Source organism: Falco cherrug, chromosome 8 (assembly GCF_023634085.1).
Source record: "Falco cherrug isolate bFalChe1 chromosome 8, bFalChe1.pri, whole genome shotgun sequence".
NCBI classification, from domain to species: Eukaryota; Metazoa; Chordata; class Aves; order Falconiformes; family Falconidae; genus Falco; species Falco cherrug.
The window spans coordinates 31182023-31207181 of NC_073704.1; the positions used below are offsets into that span (position 1 = coordinate 31182023).

Genomic DNA, 25159 nt, shown 5'->3' on the forward strand with positions numbered 1-25159 from the left:
TAAGCTAGAAAAGGCTCCCAGCACTGCCCTAATAGGGAAATTGATGTTAGGCACCACTAGCAATTTGTTGGCTGATTCTCTTTAAAACTGTGCCCCATGGCAGCATTATCTGATGTTTCTTAGTGTATTTTCTCTTGTAATTACTGCCTGAAATGCCATTCTACCTTTTTAGTCTCATCTGAGTACTGCCAAGATAACCAGAATTGTCCAAGACTTAGTTTGATGCACCACTAAGAGAATGTTTTTTTCCTGTAATTAGTTGCAGTTCTGTGCCTTCCAACTCTGCAGCCAGGATGGTCCTGCGTGGCCTGGCATGACACGTGGTCCTTCCCAGTAGCTGCTGCTGCATTAGCATCAGCGGGAGACGATACGCCTGCCTCTGCCTGTAAATAGCCCCTTTGGGGAGAGTTCAGCTGCAGAGTGCTTTCACAGTTTACCTGCATCTCGAATAATTGTTTTCCACAACTGAGTCTCTCCCTGGAATGTGCCTTATCTAACCCTTCGTTCTCTTTGAACCATTCCCCCAGAAACCCTCCTCCTTCCAGTTTCTCTCCTTTGAAGTGGCAAAACACCTGCTAGTCTTCAGTGCTGTAATACTTCTGCTGCTTTCTAAACTGCTGTGAAGGAAGCCTACTTGTAAGGTGTTTTTTTTCTCCCCTCTGACTTTGCAGTTCATAACTCCCTCATCTTTTATTTAATACACAAGGCCTTCTAACTTGGTTCTTATCCAGTTTTTCTTTTCTTACTCCTGTTACTGGAGACAGGATATAGTTGCATTAAAATACTGGCTTTGGGCAGCTGAAGTTACAGGTTACATACAGGTGTTACCTTTCATAACTGGGAGCAGCAAATCAAGGCTGGTCGCTAAAAGAAGTTTTGCTTTACTTTTAAGAGGTGACTTGAGGAGGTCTTTAGCATGAGAGGAAGTGAGAGGCTTTGTCTGGGAAGCTGTGGGGAAGACAGCTGCATTATTTCTCTGCTTTGTTGGAGGCACAGGCTTTAGATTCATTGTGCAGATTCATAGGAAATGGGCTCTTTCATTACATAGCAGTGCAGGAGGAGATGAAAGCTACTGCAGACTTAAATGTAGTTTCTTCAGTATTTCAGGAGTACTTGGTCTGGGTAAAACGACTCTGAGCAAAGACATGCTTTCCTTTAGAAGATATTACCTGCCATTTGGAGACCATTCACTGTACTTTTGGACCTATATTATAAAGTCAGACAGCACTAAATATGAAAAATTAGGTATACTTAGAGGCATTCAGATTTATTTCTAGTTAACACTGTCAAAAGAAGACTCCTGTAGGAAATGGTCTGGATCTGGCAGCAAAAAGCAGCTGTTTACAACATCATTGAAAACAGGGCTTTAAAAATGGAAGTGTTAACTAGTGGAAAAAGTAATGTGTTTGTTTAAGCCCTCCACTTTTGAGACAAAATAGAAGAAGAAACACAAGAAGAAAAAAATAACTTTTATGCTTGTATAGGGATATATGGGGCTTGACAGTGTCCTGAACAGCATAACCCAGAAATGGGTGGGCAGGAGGGGTACTGAAGTGGGTTTGGGAGCAGAGCTTTTTGAGGCAGCAGCAGAGCTGGGAATGGAAGGATGGTAGGGGTGATGGCTGGGTGGAGGAGGCTGGCATGTGCCTGTGCTCCAGAAGGGAGTCCAGGGAGCAGCAAAAGGTTGAAGAGCGGAAGAGAGGGAAATTGGTAGCTGGGGGAGTTTAGGGCCTGAGGCTTCTGAAGAGAGAAGAAACAGAGGACCCAGAAGACGGTGTTAACAACTCGTATCTTTTAATGTCTGCCCAGTGGTTTGGTTGAAGCTGCAAGACCTCAGTGGGCCTCAAATGAGTGGTCTGTGCCCACCAAGAAATAGTCATTTTGACCAGCACTAATTTAACAACCTCACTGGCAATTTCAGCACAGAGATCAAAGGTGGAAAGACCACAGAAACAAGAGCTCTCTGTCCTTTGATTAAAGGATGTTCCTCCAAGGCATGCTGATGTGATCCTAAACCAATGGCTGCAGAATCTGTTCCTCCTTTCTGGAAGATACTTTCAAAACTATCATCTCTTCACCAGAACAGAAGTGTTGACTACAGTCCCGTGATGGATCCAACAGTTTCCACAATTAAGTGTCTGGAGTGTTTGGGCAGAGCTTCCTTTCTTTTATGCTGCCTGCACTCCTGCCTCTTCCCCTGTGCATGCACACATTTTACTTGGCAGGGGTAAAACCTGCTGCTTATAAGGTGATTTACTGCTAATCTGCTTACAGTCAGAGCATCGCCAAACAGCTCTTAGAACTCTCCAACTATACGTTAGTGGTCTTCCTCACTTGCCTTTTGTCTTTTCCTCAGTGCATAAAGTTACTGTATCTTACAGAGGGTGTTGCTTCTTCCCAGTTACGACTTCTCAATTAACAGAGCACTGTTTCAACTTTTGATGTCTGCTTAATGTGTTTATGCAATGCTTCTCAAATTAATTTCAAAGACTTGTTAAGCTGGGGTGAATCTGAAGTACCTCTCCCCATCTCTTAAAGACCAGAAATGCACAAAGCTCTTTGGTTTGAGTTCACAAGCATGACATCTTCCATTGACTTTGTGTGAATTTCACCTTATGTTCCCCTCTGGGCTCAGCTCAGAGCCTGAGGAATGTAAAATGGTGTTACTCTTTCCAAAACTGGGTTGAGAAATAAGTATGAAAATTAATAACATGAAAAACATGGAAAAACAGCTACATGTAACAAGAAGTAACATTCTTAGAAAATAATAATTACTTAGTGAAACAGATGAATTTTGGTTTATTTTGTTTTAAATTTAAAACCATGTTGTTTCATGTGCTTTGGAACATAAATCCTGTAGGACTGGCTGAATAGAGTTGTTGGCATATTACTTACACAATTTCTTTTTTATCAGGGTGTGGTGTTTGTAAGAGAATGATGCCATCTTATCAGCAGGCAGCCACAGAACTGAAGGGTAAATATGTAAGTGAGAAGATAAGATTTATATGAAATTTTAAAAATCCTTTTGACGCTTCTTTGAGTATTTAAAACCGCAGATATTTATTGAAGTGGGGAATTTTTAAGCAAGTGGAAACAAAACAGAAATGAATGACTTTGCTCCACATCCCTTCAGGATTGTCCCTTGGTTTTTATTAAAACTTTGGAGAATGAGGTGTTAACTTGCTTTCCCTTTAGATAAAGTGTAGTTCTTGCCATGAAAGAAAGGGTTTGTGTTTAGACTCTCATTTGTGAGTTTGTAGTCCTTTTGAGTTCATTTTGGCAAAGATAAAAAATGTTTGCCGTAATGGGTTTGAATCAGCTTTTTGGCCTGACGTTTCATAGCAGGGTCAAGGGTGGATGCCCTTATAGTAATCATTAATCCAATTTTTTAGTGGAGAATCACATTGTCATGGGAGGGGGATTTCCCTACATTAGCTACTGATTGTCCTCCTAGCCACTAAGTGTAAGCATTAATAAAGTCGTGCAGTTTTACTATAGCTCTGCCAACAAAGTTAGCATTCATACCGCATTGAAATGAAAGTCAGTTCTGACTGCAATAAAATCCATCAACAGCAGTCACAATAATTTAGTTACCTGTTTGTACTAATATGGCTTATTGATCTCTCTAAGCAAGTCAAAGGCATTTCTCTAGTGAAGATTTTATAATGTGCTTAACGTATAATTTGTATTATACCAATAATACATGAGTGACAAAGAAATGAGACTGTTTCATGGCTTCAGCTGGATTTGGTCTGACTCTGAGTGTTGGGTCATTCACTGTTGAGCTTACAGGTTTCCTCAGGAGAGGCAGTATGGGACGAGGAAAGGATGAAGCACTGTGGTTCCTTGCTAGGGCAGCTCTGGCCGTTGCCGCTCATAAGCGCCGAGTGCTGTCAGACTCCCTCACGCTCTCCCAGCTAGTTGTTTTTCAGAAGAGTTTTCTCTAAATCCTTGTTTGCTTAGGGCTGAAACGAGTGGGAGTTGTTGAGATCTATTTAGGAAGTGGTACAACCCTTGAAGATATTTTCAAGAGTGTTTTCATCTAGCCAGGCAGCACTCTAATGCCATCTCCCCTTGGCGGTGAGCGTGCTGCTGTCCTTGGGAAGGCACTCCTGCCCCCCGTGTGGGCACACTGCAGGGTGTGGAGTGGGCCGGAATTGGGAGCGTAAAGGATCACCTGCAGAGGTAGCGCCAGAGAGGAGGCATGCTGCAGAGCACTGCGTTCTCCTGCAATTATCCCTTCCTGGTCCGTGTGCAGCTTGATTTACTACAGAATTTAGACTCTGGATCTATTCTAGTTCCTTCCTCACTTGGAAGTGGTTTCTGTAGATCTGAGCTAATCCTGCACAGCTGAGTGCCAGGTCTGTGGCACAGCTCTGAGACTGGCAGCAACTGTGCTTGATGCTGCTCAGGTAAGGGGTGCTTTTTGTAGTGGAGTGGTTTTAGTGCAAGATCAGTTCAGAGGAAAACCCAGTTATGCCACTGCCACCCGTGTCTTTCACAAAAATCAGTCTGTTCATCTAAAGTTGGCCTCATTAGTTTCCTGAGTGGGATATGTACACAGTTTGTCATTTCTAAAGTTAACTGTACTTGTCATAAATTATCCATGGGGTACCTTAGCGCGATGGTGACCTCTAGATCAGACTTTGCTGGAAAGTTTATGATTGGTTTGGATGAGCTGAAGGTTTGACCTTTTAATCTGACCTGTCATTAGCTATCAGGATGTGCCAGGCTTAAAAGCGATTATTGCTATTATATAGCAGGAAAATTAAGTACAGTATTGGCTGGTTCATAGGTCCTAAAAATGAAAAGGTGAACTGTACCTGTCACTGGTTGCTGTGTTCTCTTGGGACTGGTTGCTTCTTGTCCTGGCTCTATTAGGGAGAGGGAGGCAGTGTGGCATTTTCAATGGTATGTTTGCTTTAGATCTTGCAGTTCCATTACGCCCAGTGCAGAAGGAAAAAGAAGCTCTACATTGTAAGAGGATGGCTTCTTTTATCCTTGATATGAGAGATTCCTGTGGTTTGTGGGTGGGATGGGCTCTGGTGAGTGACTGTCACTGATGCACCATGGCCTCAGTGCAGGGAGGAGCTAACTGGTGGTCAGCAAAGCACTTTAGCATCTCCTTAATGCCCGTGGACTTCATGAGTGTGCCAGAATGCTTTACTCAGTAAAGACTGGCTTGAGCCTTTACTTAAGCGCTTTCCTCCTTTGGTGCTTGTCTCATGGTGGTTTTTTTTCTTTTTTTTTTTAATAAAAACATGAGACTTCAGAAGCATAAAATTCCTATGCTTATTTCAGATATCAAATAAAGGACAAAAAAATTCTCTTCATTAAACTTGGCTTTAGGAAGGCTTCAAGTAGTGGTGTGCGGTACCAATTTGGGAGCAATCCAGTCAAGCAAAACTGTGAAGGAAGGGAGAGGTGACAGTAGAATAGGAATGGCCAGAAGCCCAGAAGACATGGCCAGCTGGGAAATGTTCAAAGTTCGTTTAGGTTATAGGTAGCTTGGTGGGAGGGATTGAAAGATGTCAAATGTCACTGCAGAGGTGAGAGGAATAAACTGATTCTTGTGGCTATTACATGAGGTAATGGACTTAAATTGAAGTCAGGATTGTTTAGTTGTTTGGTGAAAGCAAATTAGCTGAACATCTGGCAGGAGCAGCTTAGGTATAGAGTGTGGATCCTGGCTGTGGGTAGTAGGTATATTTTGATGGTCCCTGACAGCCTGATGTTACATAATTCTGTGATTATAGGCCAGCTAAAGCTGTCACTTCTGTCATTAAAAAGTAATCCCGTTGTAACAGGCTTTTTTGCTTACTATGCTTCCTGCGATATACAAACAACATAATGAATCCAAGTTACTGACTTGTATCAATCACTGCAGGCTGGGTGGACACAGTGACATTGTAGCAGAGTACCTGGAATGGCTGAGAACATTCATTTAAGACCTAGGAAATCCCCTGAAAGTTCATGGCAGGTGTGAAATCTGGTAGACTGGTGTTTATGAGGGAATTAGTTGATGAACCTGGTTCTTGCTTTATAAAGCAACCACTGTGTCTTGATCCTATTGCATTTACCTGTCCTTAAGTGGTGATATGGGGGATAAGGGAAGGGGAGAATTGAGTCTAGATAATCTCATATGAATTAAGTCAATCTGGTTGTTGGAACTACAAGGAAAATTCAAAGAGACTTGGCTAGACAGTGTAAAACCTATTTCTGTACTCTTTTCAGTTAACTTTCCTTTATCCTTTCTCAGGATAGGGGAGAGAAAACAAAGTATCTTTTTGTGAATTTCTAGCACATTCTTAGAAAAGGTTGACCTTCAAATGAGGATTTTCTGCTTTAAGATTTATTTCATGCTGGCTCTGAGCACATTTGGTTGGTCTGTGCAGTTTGCTGCAGTCAGGAAACTGGTATTAAATTGTGATGTGGTATTTCAGCTGGAAGGAGAAAATCCTGGTTCGGGAGGAGGAAGGAGGACGGGTTTGGATTAAGACCCTGCTGCTAAAATGATTTAAGCTGTCAATGCTATAAACTAAGTTAATCATGAAGTGGTATCTCAGCAATTCACTGGCTGCAGGTTTGACAGCAGAATAACCTCTGTGTATCCTACACCCACAGAAACTCAGAATCAGTACTGTCTTCAGATTTTCAGATCAGAAGTTTTTAGAAGACAGCTGGACAGGGCACAGGATCGTTCTCAGGAGCCCTGAGCCTGAAGCTTGGGGTGAAGGGCTTTTGAGGTAGAGGAAGGGTTGGGACAGAAGTAAGGAAAGTGGAGGAGAGGCCTTTTGTTTCACTTGCTCGTCTGAAAAGTTGCTATGCTTCTGCGCCCCTCTATCTGTAGGACAGGGTTAGTTCTTAAGTCTCGTTATACCCTGTCTGGTAAGTTAACATATTTAAAGCATATAAATGCCATGTGGTATTTCCTGAGTTTATGGAAATAGGGTACATACTACTTTTCCATCCAAATAATGCTGATTTCCCCATGCCATTCAGTAAGTCCATTTTTGAACTGGGATAATGCCAGTGCGTGGCTCGTTAGAGCTTCTCGACATTGGCTGAGATTGTAAATTCATTGCTGGAGTGGAAACTAGAGAGATGAGGGTGGAACTTCTTGTGTCCTAGCTAATGTTTGGATGCAAACTAAGCCATGTACTTGTAGAAGAAAAAAAAATCTCGTTAGGCTTGTACTGTAGCTTAAAATCCAAATACACAAAGAATAGCACAAGTAGTGTCATTGAGAGAATTTCCTTTAGGTATTTCTGTTAGTGGGTGAATAAAAAGAAACAGAGATGCTTGCAGAACAAGGAGGAGGTGACAAGCTGATTGGGGTGGGCTTTCTGTGGACTAGACTGAAATATTGCTCTGTTCCCTCTTGTATAAAATCAGAAAAACTTCACTGCCTTTTACCAGAGATCCCCTTTCTTTAGAGTAATATGAATGAAGTAGGAACCTGTCCAGTTGTTTTTACTTAACTCTAAAAAAAAGTTATAATGTTCCTGCTGTATTGTAAGAATCAATATGATTACGCTTTATTTTTTCAGGTTCTTGCGGGGATGAATGTTTACTCTGCTGAATTTGAAAGGATAAAGGAAGAATACAATGTCCGGGGATATCCTACAATCTGCTATTTTGAGTCAGTTACGTTTTGCTACTATTTTAGAAATCATACACAACTATAATTGCATGTTCTTATCTTCCAGGGCAAGGACTAAAACTTGTTTTGTTGCTTTAACAGGAAAGGAAAGTTCCTGTTCCACTTTGAGAACTATGGTGCTACTGCGGCAGATATAGCAGAGTGGCTGAAAAAGTAAGACATTGAACTTCATGCACTCCACCTTTTATACACTCTTTGTTATTTACAGAATGTAATGGTTTAGGAGGAGCCATCTCTCCCTCATTCCCTCTTCTTGGAAGAACAAACAAAACTACCCTGCTGAGATTGGCTAAACTAGTACAGAGAGAGATTGCCTAATGTTTGGTTTTTAGCTTGCATGCCTTGCATTTCACAATTGCATTTCATCTCTAATAGGAGGAGACTGTGGACCAAAGTAAATGCAGATACACAGATCTCGGCTTCATTAAAAATGCCTGCTTAAACTTCCAGTGATCTTGGGTGCCTGAACTTAATACCTTGCAAAAGGTCTTGACGTTTTTTGTCTTATTAAAAAGGTATATACCACATGTGCAGTTCTCACTGGTTCTTCAGCCTTTAGCTGGGGCCTTTAAAGTGTCTTACAGAGGCAAACCAGAGATCAAGGCAGCCCGTATTGCTAGTAATTTATGTCTGTCTTTCCTTTTACGGCATGAAGTGGTGTTGAAAGCATCTTGTTCTACCCAAAGCAAGCTATCTGCAGTCATAAATATTTGGGGGGCTGAATGAGCCTATGGGACTAGCAGTTGAGAGAGACAGAAAAATTGTGTGAGTGGGTGTATAGTGGCTCTTCAGCTGGTGCAAATTGCACATTGTCAGGGAAGCTGATAGAGCAGCTGGAGAGAGCAGAGATAGTGTGGTGATGGAGAAATACAGTCAGCAGTTAGCCCTGGCTCTTGGGCATTATGTCATCTTTGTAATGCACCCTTGTTTGCTGCAGCCACAGAAATAATCTTGAAATGAAGCTAATAGAAGGAAACAACTGCATGGGAAGGAACAGACAGTTGCAAACCATTGTGATAACATGGCTTAGATAAATTGGCTCAGAATAAATGTGTTTTACTGTACCAGTGGGGCTACTCTGGGAACATGCCTGTGGTTGGAGGTATCCCAGGGTCTTCAGCAGTGGTAGACTAGGTGCTTCAGGATTGGGAGCCCACAAGTGAAATAACAGCAGCTTTCCTGTTAGCATCAGAAGGTACAAACACTACAGGTGAGTATTTCCTAGTGGATCAAAGAAGAGGAATTTAGCCATAGTCTTTAAGTCTTATTTAGTCCATTAAGCCTTCAGATATAAAAGATCTAGATGGCAACTCCAGCAATGCTGAGGAGATGATCAGCCATTGGAGCAAGGTTATGACTTCATCAGCTGTGTTTTATTATGCTTTTCAGTTTTGCAAGGATGTGGTTATCTCTGGGATACCACATGTGAACCATTAGATGTTTGGGGTGGGTTTTTTCCCCTGTCTGCCCACATAATGTCCAGATAATCCCTGTAATATGCAGTGCCTTTATATCAGTGCTGTGACACCAAGTGAACATGGCTATTGGAGGCAAAGCAAAACAGCTGCAAGCTCTTTCCAATGATAATCGCTGCTAACAAGTCACTGTGGGTTTTGGCTGATATTTCAGCAGTCCAGAGCTAAAGACAGCTGTTTGTCCTCACTTAGTGTTAGTGCATGCTTATTAGTTTCCCAAAAGATGATCTGAGCAGTAGCCTTCTTGCCCCTGTTCTGTATAATAAGTACAACTTTTAAGGAAACCACATTGAGAAATTACTCATACTTGAATTTTGCCAGTAATTGATGCTGCAATTAAAACTGTACATGGGGTAAATCTGCTATGTGCATAACATTATATTACTCTGAGGAATCTGCAGTATAAGTAGTCAAATGGTATGGCAAGGGCTTTAGGAAAACCAAAGAACGTAATTAGATAGCTGCAGAGTGTATAGGCTATATTTCAGAGTAGAGTAATAATTGAAATAGTTTCAGGAAGTCACCCTGGTGCCAGATACTGCTCTGTGGAGCAGGGGCACAGGAGTGCCAGAATGTACATGGCAGCCTATGCTGAGGAAAGCCAGTGCCTTTTTATACTGTGCATGCATGTGTTATCATCACAGATTCTCATAAGAGAATCCAGCAGACATTGAGCCATATGAAATGACCTATTTTTTGTGGACACTAGGTACACACTGAAGAAAAGCAATTGTTTCTCTTCCCTCTCCCCCTTCTCTATTTTTCCCCTCTCAATGTTACTGGTAAAGTGCTGAATGATTATCTGTGCGAATTTGTGGGGAGGGCATGATATAACTTAATAAAGGATAGAATTATTTAAATTACTGAAAGGATGTTTTCCATCTTTTTTCCTCTCGGAACAAGAGCTGCTAGTTTGGAGGGCTCCAACACCTTTTCTTGTACTACTTATTGAAGGTGCTTCTTTCTTATGCTGGAGTGTGCTAATGCATCAGTCTTAAGGATACTTAACCTCTCTTATCTTTCTAATAGGCACTAGCTACTATCTTACGGAGTTTCAGACATTTTCATGAGGAGATAGAGAGAAACCATCATACAGCCTTACACCAACTCACAGTGTTATTAACATGAGAGATGCTATCTTGTACATACCACAATTTAAAAAAAATAATATCTGATTCATAGCTGTATCAGCCTGGATGGCAGGCAAGCCAGACAGTTTCTTGCTGCTTTTAGTAGCTGCTTAGTTTGTCTTGCTGTTTTTAAGGACTCCTCATGGGCCCTTCCTTAGCCCCAGCTATTCAGTTAAGTCAAGAACTTGTTCTCTGTTTTTAATTGAATTAGCTCTTGATAACTGTTCCAGACTTCTGTCATCCTATTTTTGGTCTTCAGGCATTGAGTGTGCCTTGTCTCAGTTGTAAATGAATTTTAGATTTTGCTTGTTGCTTCCTCCAGGCTTTGAGATGCTTCTTACCAACTCCTGTGTAGGCTTATTAGCATGCACAGCATTTTAAATTGGACCATTTAAATAAACATCCTGTGCCCTGCTCTACTAATTCTTTACTGAAATAGGCCATGCCAGGTCCTGCTGAAGAGTGTTCTCCCACTGCTTTGTAGCCACTGTGTCTATATTCATCATGCTCTGCCTACTCAACCCACCTCCCCTTCCAAATTCAGTAAGTGTCATGGTGTTTTCTGGAAAGCCTTCGCTCTGCCAGGATACCTGCAGGTTATTACTCTCCTACAGGCTTGGCAACAAGCAAACTGATTATCTACTAAGCTTTTAGAGAGTAAACTCTTGTGGATGGGGACCTACCTCTTTTTCTGTCTTGGCTGCTTGGCCAAGTGTAGCCCTGATCTCTGCTTTGGTGTTTGTTTCTTGGTTCGTTTATCACATAAGCAGCAGGAGAGGTGTGCATCACAGTTTTGCATGGATTGCTTAATATTCTTGGATCATACCCATTGCTTACATCAACAGATTTTGCTATCTGGATCTGTGTATCTTTCTATTGCCTTTTTTATCAAACTAGGCTTTCAGCCTAGAAATGAGCAAGGCAGGATAAACGAGTTATCATCCATTTGCCATTCCTTGTTCCAGGCAGCTAACACAATAATACATTTTAATCAAAAACAGTAAATCTGCTTTCACCAGAGATGGGGTCACATCCAGACCTGTACATTGCCAAAGAATTTGGAAAATTTTTGGGGGTATTTGGAACTCGTTACTGTGACTGGCAAGGATAAAATAGCTTCAAAGTCTGGCTCCAAATGTTCATATGTTTGGGTGTCCTTTATGTGAACACTATTTTAATAAATGTCAGTTAGCACAGTTTAGTTTTCATCTGCCAAATTCTATTTTTAATGTATGTTAATAAAAGCCAAGAAAGTGGTTTAGTGGGCTGATGAGCACTGGATTGATCCAGAGGAGCTTGGGTTCAGTTTCCAGATTTGCCGCTGTGTCTTTGAGCAGTCTCTCTAGCTCTGATCTATCAGAGATGGTTAAACTCATGTGCAGTCATAGTGAAGTTGGTAGAACATGTCACTTGCCTTTTAGCTTACGCATACAGTTGAGTAGCTTTGCTGAATTAGGCCTGCAAGCCCACTGCAGAGTGAGGACATAACAGTACTTCTCCAGGTCACAGGGTTGTTCAGGGTAAACCCATACGTTCCTGGGGAAATGGTCTGTGTAGGTAGCTTATGGTCCCAACACTGCACCTCCTTTTCCTGTCAGCCCAAATCATGCTGTCAGTATTCAAGGTGACTGGTTAGATTGACTGTTTCTGCTTGCAGCTTTTTTCTTTCATTTGCAATGGCTCCTGTGACCTACCAAGTGTGAATGTTGTGAGAAGGGGAGCATCCTGCTGAGGAGGGTAAAAGTAACAGAAAATGTGTCTGACTTCTGTAATGTAATAACCAAGCATGTAATAACCAACCCTTCCATTGCTGATCTGTCCTCGTGAGCTGCTTGTGGATATTCTTATTTTTTTTTATTCCTCCTCCAGTTTTGTCAGTGTTTCAGTGCTTATGAGTTCTGGGTGGGTACAATTACAGAAGCTGTTGAGTAGGGTTAATGTGTCATACATATACGGACATCTGCACAAAGTGGTTCTTCACGGTCCATCTTGTAGATGACTGCTTGGCACCAAAGAGCTGCTTTTAAGCTGTGTCTGTCTTGTAGCCCACAGGCACCTCAGCCACAGGCTCCAGAGACTCCCTGGGCAGATGAAGAAAATGCAGTTTATCACCTGACTGATGAGGACTTCGACAAGTTTATAAAAGATCATTCATCTGTGCTAGTGATGTTCCATGCACCATGTGAGTTTTGGGTTTTTTTTTTTTCTATTCTGCACCCCAAGCCAAATGCTTGCTAACAAGACCAATGATGATTTTCTGTGGAGGTTTCACAGAGCTGTGAACTCTAAAGTCCAAGCTTTTCTTGTTTGTGATGATTGTTAAATACACAAGGCATGAAATGTTTGTGAAGTTGCTGACTCCCAAGTTTAGGACAGAGATGTGCTGCTGGAAGTGACACTTCATAGGCAGAATCAAAACATAACTGAAGAGTGTAATGATGCTTGAATAGTCCTGAGGACTCATGATTTTACAGCCTGATTTCCAATTTTCAGCTTGTCTTCTATGGTAGTTGCTTTCAAAGCAGAGCTCTGGTTGATGGAACAACTCAACTTGAGAACCGTCAACTCCTGAGTCCCTCTTTGTGGCTGCTGATGTGTCCTGTTGAGCATTTTCACTCCTCTGCCACAGTTTGTTCTATGGCAATGTTAAAGGGTGATGGTCATTATGTATTGTGCTGAACTATGCTAAAACTTGATCTAAGTTCAGAAAGTCCCCAGGACTTTGAAAACTAATGCGGAGCTGGCAGTGATACTGCTTATGGTTCAGCTGAGAATGCATTGGGCTGATTTTTTTTCATGACTTGAGGTTTTAGCTTGAGCAATAAAATACAGTGGGTTGCTCGCCTTCCACTTTGTTGGAAGAGTACGTTAACCACTTTGTTCACTTAGGATGAAACTAGTTTCAGCTACGTAGCTGGTTCTACCAATTCTTTGTGTCTGCAACGGAAGGTTCATGCTCACATCTGCTATGCTGTGTGATGCAGTGTCTGTCTCTTCTTGCTGCTGTGCTGGCAGTTGCACTTGGGTGAGATGTTCAGTTTCATGGACACGGATTTGAAGGTTAGGTCTCTGGAGGCAGGCTGTGTGTTCACAGCTGAACAATGGAGGGTCTTGGCACAGCGGCTGAAATCCTGCTTCCCTTTAAGCCAGCAGGAGTTAGCTCCAAAATGCCTTTTTTGAAGGTCTGCTCATAAGACTCATTTGAAAAACATACCATAATGAATTTCCTTTGCCCAATAAAATGTCTAGGGATTTGATCCACTGAAGCAGGTGACTGACTGCCGTTTTGTTGCTGTGTTCACTGGATTATTTGTACTAATGAAAGTGGGACTGAGGACTAAAATGGTCTGAAAACCAAAACACAAGTAGCAGAACTGATGAAGCCTGGTTTGCCCAGGAGTTATCCTTCGTTACCCAAATCCTTCCTTCCTTCCCCAGATTTCCATGCACCCTGGTGTGCAAGTGACAGTATGGGCTGCTGCTCTTCAGGAGCTGTACACTTGCTGGTTTGGCTGAGCAACTGCTGCCAAATAGAAATGTCACTGCGGAATTGCCCTCCTTTCCCTCTCTGTGCACAATGGCTTGTGATTAAGTTTCCTCTCTCTAGCCCTGGATTTCGGTATATTTACAGAGATCTAGTTGTATTTAAAAGCTTTGCTGTTTTTTGAGTTTGTAAAAGGGTAAAGGAGTCCAGTCCTGTATTTGGGAGGAGGAAAAGAGGGAAGAAATTGGCAGTTGTCTCTGCAAACCTTATTTGTTTAGGAAGTCAGATTAAGAGTAGATCAATACACACAACTGCAATCAAGTTTTACAGTAAATTCAAGTTAGTTATAAACCCAAACGGGGCTCTGTTCATTTTTTAGTTTTTTTTGTAATATTTTCTAAAACACAAATAATGCAATTTTAGGGGTAACAATATAGCATGACCTATTTGGAGAGGAGGGGCACTTCCAGCAAGTTGTATTTTGTTCTGAGGGCCATTCTGTGCTAAGGTACAGCAGTACTTTGGCAAATGGTGTTTTAAAAGTAAATTAAATGCCTGGACTGGGCTGTTGCAATCTCCTGATAAACAGATTCCGGCTGCTCAGAATTGGGCTAAAGAATGTTCCTTGCCAGAACAACTCCATTTTAAATGCAACTTGAATATTTGGGGCATTTTATTTACATTCAGGTGGTAGTAGTATGCCTATGTGCAGAATCCAGCTTGTGCATGTGTAGATCTGTGTTTGTAAGAATTCTCTCTCGGCATCCTCAGCAGAGTGTGTAAGGCTTACAAACTAATTAACAAAAGACAACTATCATAAATAGTTATCTCCACGATTAAAAGATCTTCTAGCACTTCTTAAATGTGCTAATGGAGTCACTTTATGAATATTAAGAGATAAATTACTCCAGTAAAACAAGCGGTATAAATGAGGGTACATCTTACTTATTTTAACTTTGGTAGCTTAGGATGAGAAAGTTTTGGGGTTTTTTTTTCCTAAAAGTTATGTATTAATAAAAAGTTGAAACATGTACAAAATAGGCCCAAAATGTAGGATATCCTGCGTAACTAAAATTAGCAAGGGGATTTCAACACTGGCCTGGCATTAGCAAGTACTTAAAACCGTGTGTCACCATGCAGCATACATGTGACATGGAGTTTTTCTAGCATATCTATCAGTCATGTGTTTGTGAGAAGTTCTTTTACTAGAGGAATAATTTTTTCAGTGATGCTTTAATTGCGTAATCAGATGGCCAATGCATTAACAGAGTGTAGTATTAAAAGACGTGTGGGGAATTAGAAGCTTCCCCCTTGCCCCCAGTGCTGAAGATAACAGCTGAAGCAAATGTATCCCTGGTAATACTTACGAACTGCAGAATTAGGCGCTGTGATGAGTGTGGCCGGTTGGGTCTCCATGCCTGTGGCTACTAATGATCATCCCTGAGGGCCCTGCTATAATTATTTACAATCAGTTGCACTTACTAGCCCAATTAAAGGTGTCACATCATTTTGTGTTAAGTGCAGCCTAGCACAACTAGGTTCCACTAGAACAGCTATGTGTGATTTGAACACATCAGGAAGGTCTGCAGCTTGCACCTCTTGCTTTCAGAGACCTCATACCTTTTATGCAATCCTTTAGCACAACCATTAAACAGAAGATATGCTGTTTCGAGTCCTTACTGCCAGCCCCAAGAAACGTGGGTGAGTGTGGGTGGGCAGGATGAGTTCATCCTGCTTTTGTTTTGCAGGTCACTAGGGACACAAAGCAGGATTTTTAACCTTCTGAAACTCCTTTGTGTAAAGCCTTTAAGAGGATGTTCAGTAAATCTGAATATTTAGCATAGGTAGACGGTGACCCAACCAGCGAGGAGCATGAAGGCATTCTCCCTCCACAGCCATCTGTGAAGGGTGTGCAGTGTTGTGCTCCTTATTCAAGCATTTTGCTGGAATTTTGTGACTGCTGGTGGTGACCATAGTGTCACCCCGGATATATCCAGACTAGAGTCTTGCAGACATGTGAAGTGTTTTTTCTATGTGTTACCCAAAACCTTCAGTTATGAACTGAGATCTCCTGCACTGTACAAAAGAACAAATAAATGGCCCTTTCCCCCAAAGGATTTGGAGCTTTTCCTTGGATTGATCGTATTTGTGAATGTGAGATAACACAGTTATGTTAGCGGGCCTATTTCCAAGTCTGTAACAGAAGATGTATTGCACCAACCAAAGCTATTTATGAACCATAACATAAATAAAGGCACCTATGCCACTTGTGATAGTCTTCTATTAGCGATGAGAATAAAGACTCCATGTCTGTATGTGCTGCTTGATATCTGTGCCTACATATGATCGATTTATTTAGATGCCCAAGATGACAGCTGGGTTCTGAATGTCTCTAAATATAGGTTATGCTGCCAGTCAGGTGTTGTTAAATGTTTTAGTGACATGGGGACTCGCTGAGACTTAATACTCCTGAATCACTTGAGCACAAAAAGCCCTTGTTTGTATTTTCAGTTTCCCCATGAAACTGCTGAGTTGAATGCAATTTTTAAAAATAATTATGTCCAAAATATTTCCCAGATAAGTGCAGGTTGCAGTCTTCCTAACTGGATTTTGTCAAAGGAATAAAAACCCCACAAATATCCCTTTCTATATTTTTGGCATTTTTCTCCAAAGCACATCTCAGTCTTGCACAAAATAAACATAACCACGTTGCTGATAAGTCAATTCAAATGCTACTGAAAGATGTTTAAATTCTAGGATTGAAGTTCTGAAGTCAGTTCAGAAATGGGTTCTAAAAGTGTCTGCTTTTCATGCACAGGAGCTACTTTCCATTATGTTTTCTTAACACAAATGACATTGCTATTTTAAAGTGTACCTGTTCTTGCAGTCTTGTGCAGAATAATGTCCTGGCACCACCACGAGCTGTAGCCTTCCCATGCACATTCAACAGGCACAGATCTGAGTAGTCTCTGATGCTGATTAGTGGTGGTGGTCAGTCAGCTCTCATTGCTTGGGGTTGCTTTTCCTGCTTCTCATACCCCATCAGCCATAGCAAAGTCTGTGGGCCAGTACTGATGCCAGAGGTAACAGAGCGGAAAAAGTTGCTTTGGCAGTACTGCTAGTGTGAGTGTGCATTTGCTTGTTAAAGGATTAAGCTATTAAAATGTTTTTCCTGCAACATTTCTTCCTTATATGTGAGCCTAAATTCATTAAACCTGCCTTCTTCCCAGCCTTCTTCATAGGATTTCTTCAGAGACTTTATATAAACTGTTGTTGCAGGACTTAAGGTTAGAAAAAAATGTCAGTACTCTTAGCGGGATATTGGAGCTGTCACAGTTTTCCTCCCTTGATAAGAAGTGATCACTGGGAAAATGCAGCTTTTTTGCCCCCCCCCTTTTTTTTTGTGGTGGGTTTTTGAGTTTTGGTTTTTTCTCCCCCTCCTTAATTTGTTCTTGGAAACTGCAAGAGATGCAAGGAAATTTGGGAGATGCAGCCCTGATACGCCTTTTCTTGCTCCCCCCTAATGGAAGGGAAGACAAAAAACCCCTCTTGAGATAATAAAATGCACTATAGTTCTGATGTGTTGTTGAAATGTCCAGGAAATTTGTTTCCTGTCCTTGGGTATTTTTCAGTCCCTTTATAAACCAACCTGATAAATTACGCAGCTGGTGCTTTGCAAAGCCAACAGTTAACCTGTGCAGGTTTTTAATTTTTTAATTGCACAGGGAGCTGTTTTATCAATTTAGCTTTGAAAAACAACTTTCCACACCTACCTTCCCTCCTTCCTCCAGTGCATTAAACCCCAAGGTTTTAAGCCATTTTGTGGACTCTTTAATAAGAATGCCAACCGATTAGCCCAGTACAAGATGAAGACCTCCAGCTTCTAACCAAGCAGTGAACTTGGCTCTCTCCCTGCCAGCCCACCATCATTGGTTTCAGTGGACTTACGTTTCTTACTGCTGTATGTGGTAAGATTAGGATGTAAGAATACATTGCTCACTCTATGTTTAAAGTAAAGCAAACCCAAAATGTGCGCACAAAGCTTTTTTTCAAACTGGGTTTTACAACTATAAGTCTTTTTCAGACCCCCACTGGTTCCTTGTGAAAGCAAGCTACCATTGCAGTGAATGCTAATTGGTACATCTGTTGGCAGCCTCAACAGAAAGGCCACGAGTTGAAAAGGCTGAAGAATTAATTTACTGTACAGCCTGAAAAAAATGCCTTTCTAGCACAGGTCAGCAGCAGCCTAACATTGGCAGCCTCTGATAAATAAATAACATTTTTAAGTTTTTCTACACTAATTCATGATTCAGTCAAGGATATCTTTTTTAAATTAAATCAGTGTGGTTGCACCAGTGGAGGTTAAAGGCTTGTGGGTTATCCAAATAACAAGTAGCACTGAACGTGGAATGGATGGAAATAACCTTTAATTTTTATTTTTCACTTTCATGTCTGACATGTGATTTTTAAAATAGAATGTGGGCTGTGTTCAGTGGCTATGTAGCTTTTGGTATCTGCCTTCAGGTGTACAGCATCTAGGATAACTCCATAGGTAGCTGGGAAGCTGTTCTTGTTAGATTTGTGCTAGGAACCCTTTTAATTTATTTGACATCATTTAGTGGTAGTTCTTCATAAGAAGCTTCTGCTTGTCTCTATTGATGATATCAGTTTAGTTCAGGGGGCAAGTACTTTTTCATCACCAAAAGTCTGCCTTCAGGCCTCAGCCTTGGCAGCAGCTAAAACAGGTGTTTTGAAAAGAAGCTATACATCTGTCTGGTCTTCTTATGGAGAGGTCTCAGGTAGCTTCTGAGGAAGAGCATCAGCGGCTGCAGTAATAGCATCTACTCCGGTATTCCTCTGTGTCTGCACTCTGCCATTGTTTCCAGTTGTATAGGGTTGATCAGTCCTTGGTCGAAGATAACTGTGTGTGAGCAGAGCTTACTGAACAGCAGAAGTTGCAGAGAAGAGCTGTGTTTTCAATATTTACTTTAACTGTGCGAAATGGCAGGGAGTAGGAAGCAAAAGCTTGGCAGGATGTAGTCCTCAGTCAAGGGTTTGCTTTAGTTTCCTAAAACGTCTTTAAGCTTTGACAACCAAACCTCACCAATGATCTTTGCTTTTTAAATTGGACTTTCCATGTGGGCAGTACTTGAAAAATAATTGTGCCCATTATTCAGTGGTGCTGTAGTCAGTGAAGAAAGCAGAGGCAAGCAGTTCTGTGCTGCCTTGGCTGCAGCCTGAAATGATTACTGGAAGTTTCTAGTGTGTAAGGCAGGCTGGGTATTTGTGCACTTGGAAGCTTGGCACGTGCCGTATCCACATGATATAGCTATGTGTGCTAGTCCGTGGGACGATACACAAGGAGACATGCCACGTGTCAAGGTGCTTGCTGTGGGCTCAATCCTGTGCCTACTAGACTCCGCAAAAATGTTCTCCTTGCCCATAGAGAAAGCTTTGAAGGTGGCAAACTTTCTGGACTGTTGTGTAGGTCGTAGGCAGTACCTAGCTCTGCTGGGCTTCTTAGTGAAGCAGTGCAGATGTCAGGACAGGCTGTTGCAATACCCCGATCACTGAAAAAGTGAAGTGTTGTGCAAGGACACTCAGGTGGTGAGTGTTGCTGTTTAAGAGTCTGAACAGACATGTGAAGAGATCTGCCTCAGTTTCAGTATTGTGTTTCCTGGCTCTTTACATCCCTTAGGTACCCAACTTCAATGTTGCCTTAGTGCCTTTTTAATTGAACGTATAATAAAATGCTTCCCTGGACAAGTATAAATTGTGCCAAGTGTCTGTTCATTGTGTGTATGTACTTTTTAGCTGTATGTTCCTGGCAGGCTCCTGGAACAGATATGTTCTTCATATAAACCAGGTAGAAACAGGTAAATTCTTGGCTTCTGAATCAGCCTTCACTGAAGTAAGCAGGGTCTAACTATTGATTTCAGAGAGGGGAGGACTGGGATACTCAGCCTAGGTTCATCAATATTTAAGAGCATGCAAGTCAACAACAGGATGTTGCTTGATATAACATATATTTGAATATCACTAAAAATTTCAGGGACTGTAAACAGTTCAGTGCAATGACCTGCCAGTGCAATGACCTGCCTCATTAAACTAATTACAGCAATGATTTCCAGTGGAGATTTCATCACGCATTAAAACAGGAGTTCTTGAAAGTGCAGCAAACTGGAAAAATGAAGAACCTGACATGGATTTTTCCTTTAATGACCATCCCATTTATGTTCCTTGAGGGTTTAAAAATAAAAATCAATATGGGCTTTTAGTGGTACTTAATATAAATAGGAATGTGGAGAGTATAAAAGTCCTAATAACTAGCTTGTGCAGTAAAACTTGATAGGATATGAAATGAAAAGGGTGAAGACAGTAATGACTGAGTCCGTTGTCTCTTTTGTGTTGGTTTTTTGATGCTAGAGCACACAGTTCATATAAGATTATTGTCTTTTTTAAGCAGCTTGTGCTCTTTGAGCAGGGTAAAGTCATAAAAAAGCATGATCCAGTGATAAAAGCAGTAGCGTTGGCCTGGAGATGTAGAAGTTTAGTTCCTTGGCTTGCTTTGATATGTACAATCGTGACCCAAGTCGCTCATATTCATCTGTTTCCAATCTGTGGAGATAATATTTCACCTTACATGGGAGTTTGATCTAGTGACCCACATCCAGGCTGCAGGATGCTCCGGTATTGCAAGGATTGGGGTACGGAAGGCATATGATCATGGCAAAAACTTGATGAACTCAGAGGAAGTAAGATTCTGACTTTGGTGTTCCCTCGCTTGTGGCAGGCAGTCTGTTTTTTGGCCCCCAAGTTTAGGAAATCCCATCTGCCACTGGGTAAGTACATGGCTCAGACAAGTTGATCGCAGCTGGAGCTGATGACTTGCAGCCTGGTTACAGCCTGCGCTGGGACTTGAAGGGAGGAACCTTGGCTTGCTCCGGTTCGGCTTTGTAACAGAAAGAGTGGCAAACCCAGACTTTTAGGGGGTTCACGGCTACTCTGCCTTTGGTCTGGATCTTGGCTTGCTCTGTGCCGTGGCGCTGTTGGGGGACAAAGCGTGTACTTTGATGTGGGTATCAAGAGCACTAGGCCGGACAGTAGTAAAGGAGGAAAGAAAGGAGCTGAACTGTAGATACTTGGTTTGTGAAATGTGGGGGTTTGTTCAAAATCCATTGCTGTATGCTCACCTCCAATAGGGAGCAAATAGTTTATTAAAGGTGACATTTGCAAAGGCTATTCCAACCAGAAAAAAACCTTCCTGTGAATGTGTGGCAGGTGTGAAGGGAACATTAGTTTCTTTAGGGGTGTGCTGCCTCATTTCTCACATTGCTATTGCCTTCTCTTTCTCCTAACAAGTCCTTACTTGTTGCAAAGGAGCAGCTATGGCTGCTGGAGGGCCAAAGGGCAGCCAGGAGGTGGCAGTTGAAGGGAGACACTCCTCGTTCTCCCCTTCTCTGCGTATCTGTTGTAGATTATTTAGTTTTTCAGAGGCGTCTTTTAAAGAAATTCTGTAATTTTAGCTGTGAAAGTCCCCATTTGAGCATGCGGACTGGGTGACTGTCTACCTGCGAGCGTGACCCCAGTGTATGTATAAGCCCTTAACGCTCTTGTGGTAAGTTCTGATAGGAGTAAAGCATGACTTGTTTTTATAGGTTTATTTTGCCTCTAATGATGGGTTAAGAGTAGAAATTAGCTTTAAGAATTAAGCACCAAGTTTATTTCTTCTGAAATAATTTCCTTGCCTGGATGAACTTAATATACCGTGCAGAGCTCTCATTTGGAAAGTGACTTACAGTATCTCTGCTACTTGAATCATTATTAGTAGAGTTTTCATTATCAAATTCCTCTTCCTAAACACTTTGAGAGTTCAATTTTTATCATCCTGTGGAAGGTAGAGAACTTATTTAAAGGACAAGTAACAAATAGAGAAACCTACGGTGAAAGATTGCTTGTCTGCCTGTCTGCTCCTTGTGCCCTTTCAGATGGACATCTGAACATCAGCAAGCAATGCTGTCTTTCTGATTTACTAATAAATTAATCCATTGCTTTGATACTGAGGTATTGTGCTGATGGTGGTTTGTCTTCTGGGGTCCCAACTGTTTGTGATTAGTGAGCATCCCAGCACACTTCTAAGTAGGTGAATACATCTCAGCTGGTAACAGCTTTTGCTCTGATTTTGGACAAAAGGTATGCATAGTACCCATTCCTGATACTTGACTTTTATAGGTATCGTCACAGTAATAGCCAATATCACCATTGCTTTTAACATTCTACCCCTAAAAGCTTAAAATGCTTTGGGATGTAGCTTTCTTAGGAAGATCTCTTCACATGGCATTCATTTTGCTAATATTTTATACAAATTGCATCCTTGGAAATAATTTGCTTGCTATGCTATTTTCCTGAGTGGACATTCAAAGATATGTCATCTAACCTCTGTTCTCTGGCATTTTCATTGCTAAATCCAAAGCATAAAGTCTTCCGTAGTAGGGTAAGAGTGTGAGGGAAAGCGGTGCAACTTCTCTTCGCTACCCAACGTGAAATTTGTTGATAATCTGGCAATGGAGAAGGGGAGGGGTCTCTTTGGGATGTGGAATAATTATGGTTTAATAGAGAAGGAAACCTTCTGGTGGTATTTTTCATAAACTCTCAACAATTTCACCTTAAGGCAGCCATGCTGTTGTCTCTCTCCTTCACATTTCAATAGGGGAAGATTAATTTTCAACACCTACTCAGGGCCATGTTCCTCCAAGCTGGTGTAGGAAGTGTAATTCATATCTCCGGGTGCCAGCTGATCTACCTTCCTTCACTACTTTTCCCACTGAAGAGGGGTGGTAGGAGGCACTATCGTCTCTCAACACTGATTCTACCAGTTGCATCATATAGTTATCACTAAGAGGGTATATAGATGCAGCGTAATCTCCAATAGCTGGAGGCTGAAGCCGGATTTGGAATGGAAATAAGGAACCATGTGAGTTTTGTTGTTAATTTATTTTAAATAAAGGTGGTGATTAGCTTAAAGATCATTCCTGGACGTGTGCTGGAGTCTGTGCTGTTGCAGATGGGGATATATTTTTCAAAGGGTAATTTCAGGAGCCCGGCTCAGCCAGGGCCCCTTGTGAGGTTAAAAGCAGAGAAGGGGCACTCTTGAGGGCAAGATAGAGCAGAAATCTCTCTCCCTGATTAGCTGCTGGGGATCCCTGGGAGGTAACAGCCTGTGGCCAAGGTTAGCCTTGGAGAATATTCACCCTTTCCCCGCAGCCCTTACATCAAAAGAAGATACCTTGCAGCATGACCAGAAATGAAGGCAGAAGCACATGTTATGCAGTTCATCAGAGCTGTCATCTTTTACATCCCATGGAGGCAGCCTGCAGGACCTGCTCAGCATCCTTCCTTCTCTGTGCTGAGCCTTCCCCTGCCGAGTTATGTTGCTGGTTGAAGGTAGCCCTTCTGCTGGAGCTGTGAATGCAGCATGGATGCAGACAGTGTTCCTGGAGGATATGTTTGGTTAAGCTCTCTTCTCAGTTTAATTTATGTAATGCAGTGATCAGAATATCTTTTTTTAAAAATAAATAATCAAAACTCATACTATAACTGTCTAAAGCTGTTATGAATCTTCTGCTGCAGAGCAGTTTCAGTGATGCTGGGGGGTAAACAGTTACTCCAGCATAGAAAAGACAATCAAGAATTGGATTTCAAATGCTTTCACCTCTACAGCCAAGGTGATCAAGTAGGGAGATGTGGCTTGGCTCGCTCAGTGTGCATCCCCGTGTACCAGGCAGGTGTCAGGTAGTTCAAGTGGTGTTGGCTTGCTCCAGTGATCTGATCAGGAGTTTGTTCGGTAGCGACCCACACTGTGCTACTCTGTTCTTCTCAGTGCCCTGAGGCTTTCCCCTGGGAACATCTGTGCCTGCCCTGTGTGCTCTGCAGCATGTGCAGGAGGTGCTCCCAAGAGAGACGGTGGCTGGGGTGGGGTCACCACCACCTCAGCAAGTCATATGGATAGGAGAAGGGGTGACCGATTTGTAGTCATTTTGTGCCCCAACTTGATGCTGAAGAGCTGATGGAAGCAGGCAGGGACTTTCTTCTGCGTGCACATGCTGGGACGGGATTTGCACAGATCATTGCATGCACAGATTGACTGCGCTGTGAGTTTGTGGTAATGCCAGTGAGATGGTGATAATGGTGGGGACGTGATGCTGTACTGCTCTCCTGTCACTGGGATGAACTGTGCAGCCCACGCAGCCGAGGCGTTAGGCTGCAACCACATAAATGTAGCATGACTGCAGTAATCCAAACTGCTGAAGTATTTTCCTTCTAATTCTGTATTTGTTTTTCCTCAGAGTCTTTTCCAGGCTGACCATTCGCAGGCTTTGTCTTTTGTAAAGGTGTAAAGCTGTTTTGCTTGGGGGATCGCTGTCAAGCATGTAATACTTGGTCACATCAAATCTACCTTTAGAAGTCTAGTAGTGTGGTGGGGCATCTGAATTTGTATACATGTGCATATATTTCTGGTTGTTGGAAATTTGAGTTCACTGTCGTGTTCAAAGTGTTGAAGCTGTTCCTCCTGATCTTGTAAGAAAGTATCAAGCCTTGAATCATCTTTAAGCATCTGGAACTTTACCTAGGTGGGCAGTGCTGCTGTTGAGGAGGAGATGGACGGTTTGGTGGGAGTAAGTACCCACAGGGGAAAAAGATGCATAAAATTTCTTGAGCTCCTGATCCTTCATAAGATGATAATTCTTTTTTTTTTCTTCTTTTTTTATTTTTTTCTAAGCAGAAACCTGGAGATCTGGGCATGGCCTGATGGCTGTGACCATTGTTACTATTAGGTGAATGTGCAACCATGTTGGTTGCAAGTCTGTACCTGTGATTATGGGGAGAAACAGCTGCTTTAGTCATCCTCCTTTCCTGCCAAATTTGTGGATGATTTCCCATCAGATGCCTGCAATGCAGATGGCTAAATTATTCAAGGGAATCTGCAGCTGTTGTAGTTTATGCTCTCCTACGCTGGCGAAAGAACTGTAAGCTGCCTCATGTTGAACCTTAGAGCTACTCTTTTACATGACGCATAAGAAATCTTTGCGTGTTAAAGACTCCCATGGCAGAAGAGAATATATTTGTGTTCTCACGTAAGTGATAAGAGGGTTGGGACTTGTGTGTATCCTTGCCCTGGCTCCAAGGATTGTGTCTCCTTCCCGCATACGTACTCTTGCTTTTATATATACAGGTGTATGTTCAAAGCTAACAACAGGGCACACATAAGGGTTGGCTGTTCTTCTGTGTTCAGAGGTCACTGTGCTTCTGGGATTAGGAATAGAGAAGCCAAATGTGTATCCCCAGGTGTTAAATGTTTAGAGAACAAAAGTGCATGTGATTTTTTTGCAATTTTCTTTTTTTCTTT

At 42.0% G+C, this 25159-nt stretch overlaps 1 protein-coding gene across 1 annotated transcript in view; it reads left to right on the forward strand.

The window, feature by feature from the left end:
- The window catches only part of PDIA5 (protein disulfide isomerase family A member 5), a 102089-nt gene that overhangs the window by 38183 nt on the left and 38747 nt on the right, over nt 1–25159 (forward strand). Inside the window, exons 8-11 of the mRNA XM_055718481.1 lie at nt 2915–2982; nt 7551–7642; nt 7745–7816; nt 12314–12450. Of these exons, the coding sequence (XP_055574456.1) occupies nt 2915–2982; nt 7551–7642; nt 7745–7816; nt 12314–12450 (369 nt within the window). The remainder of the gene's footprint in view (nt 1–2914; nt 2983–7550; nt 7643–7744; nt 7817–12313; nt 12451–25159) is intronic.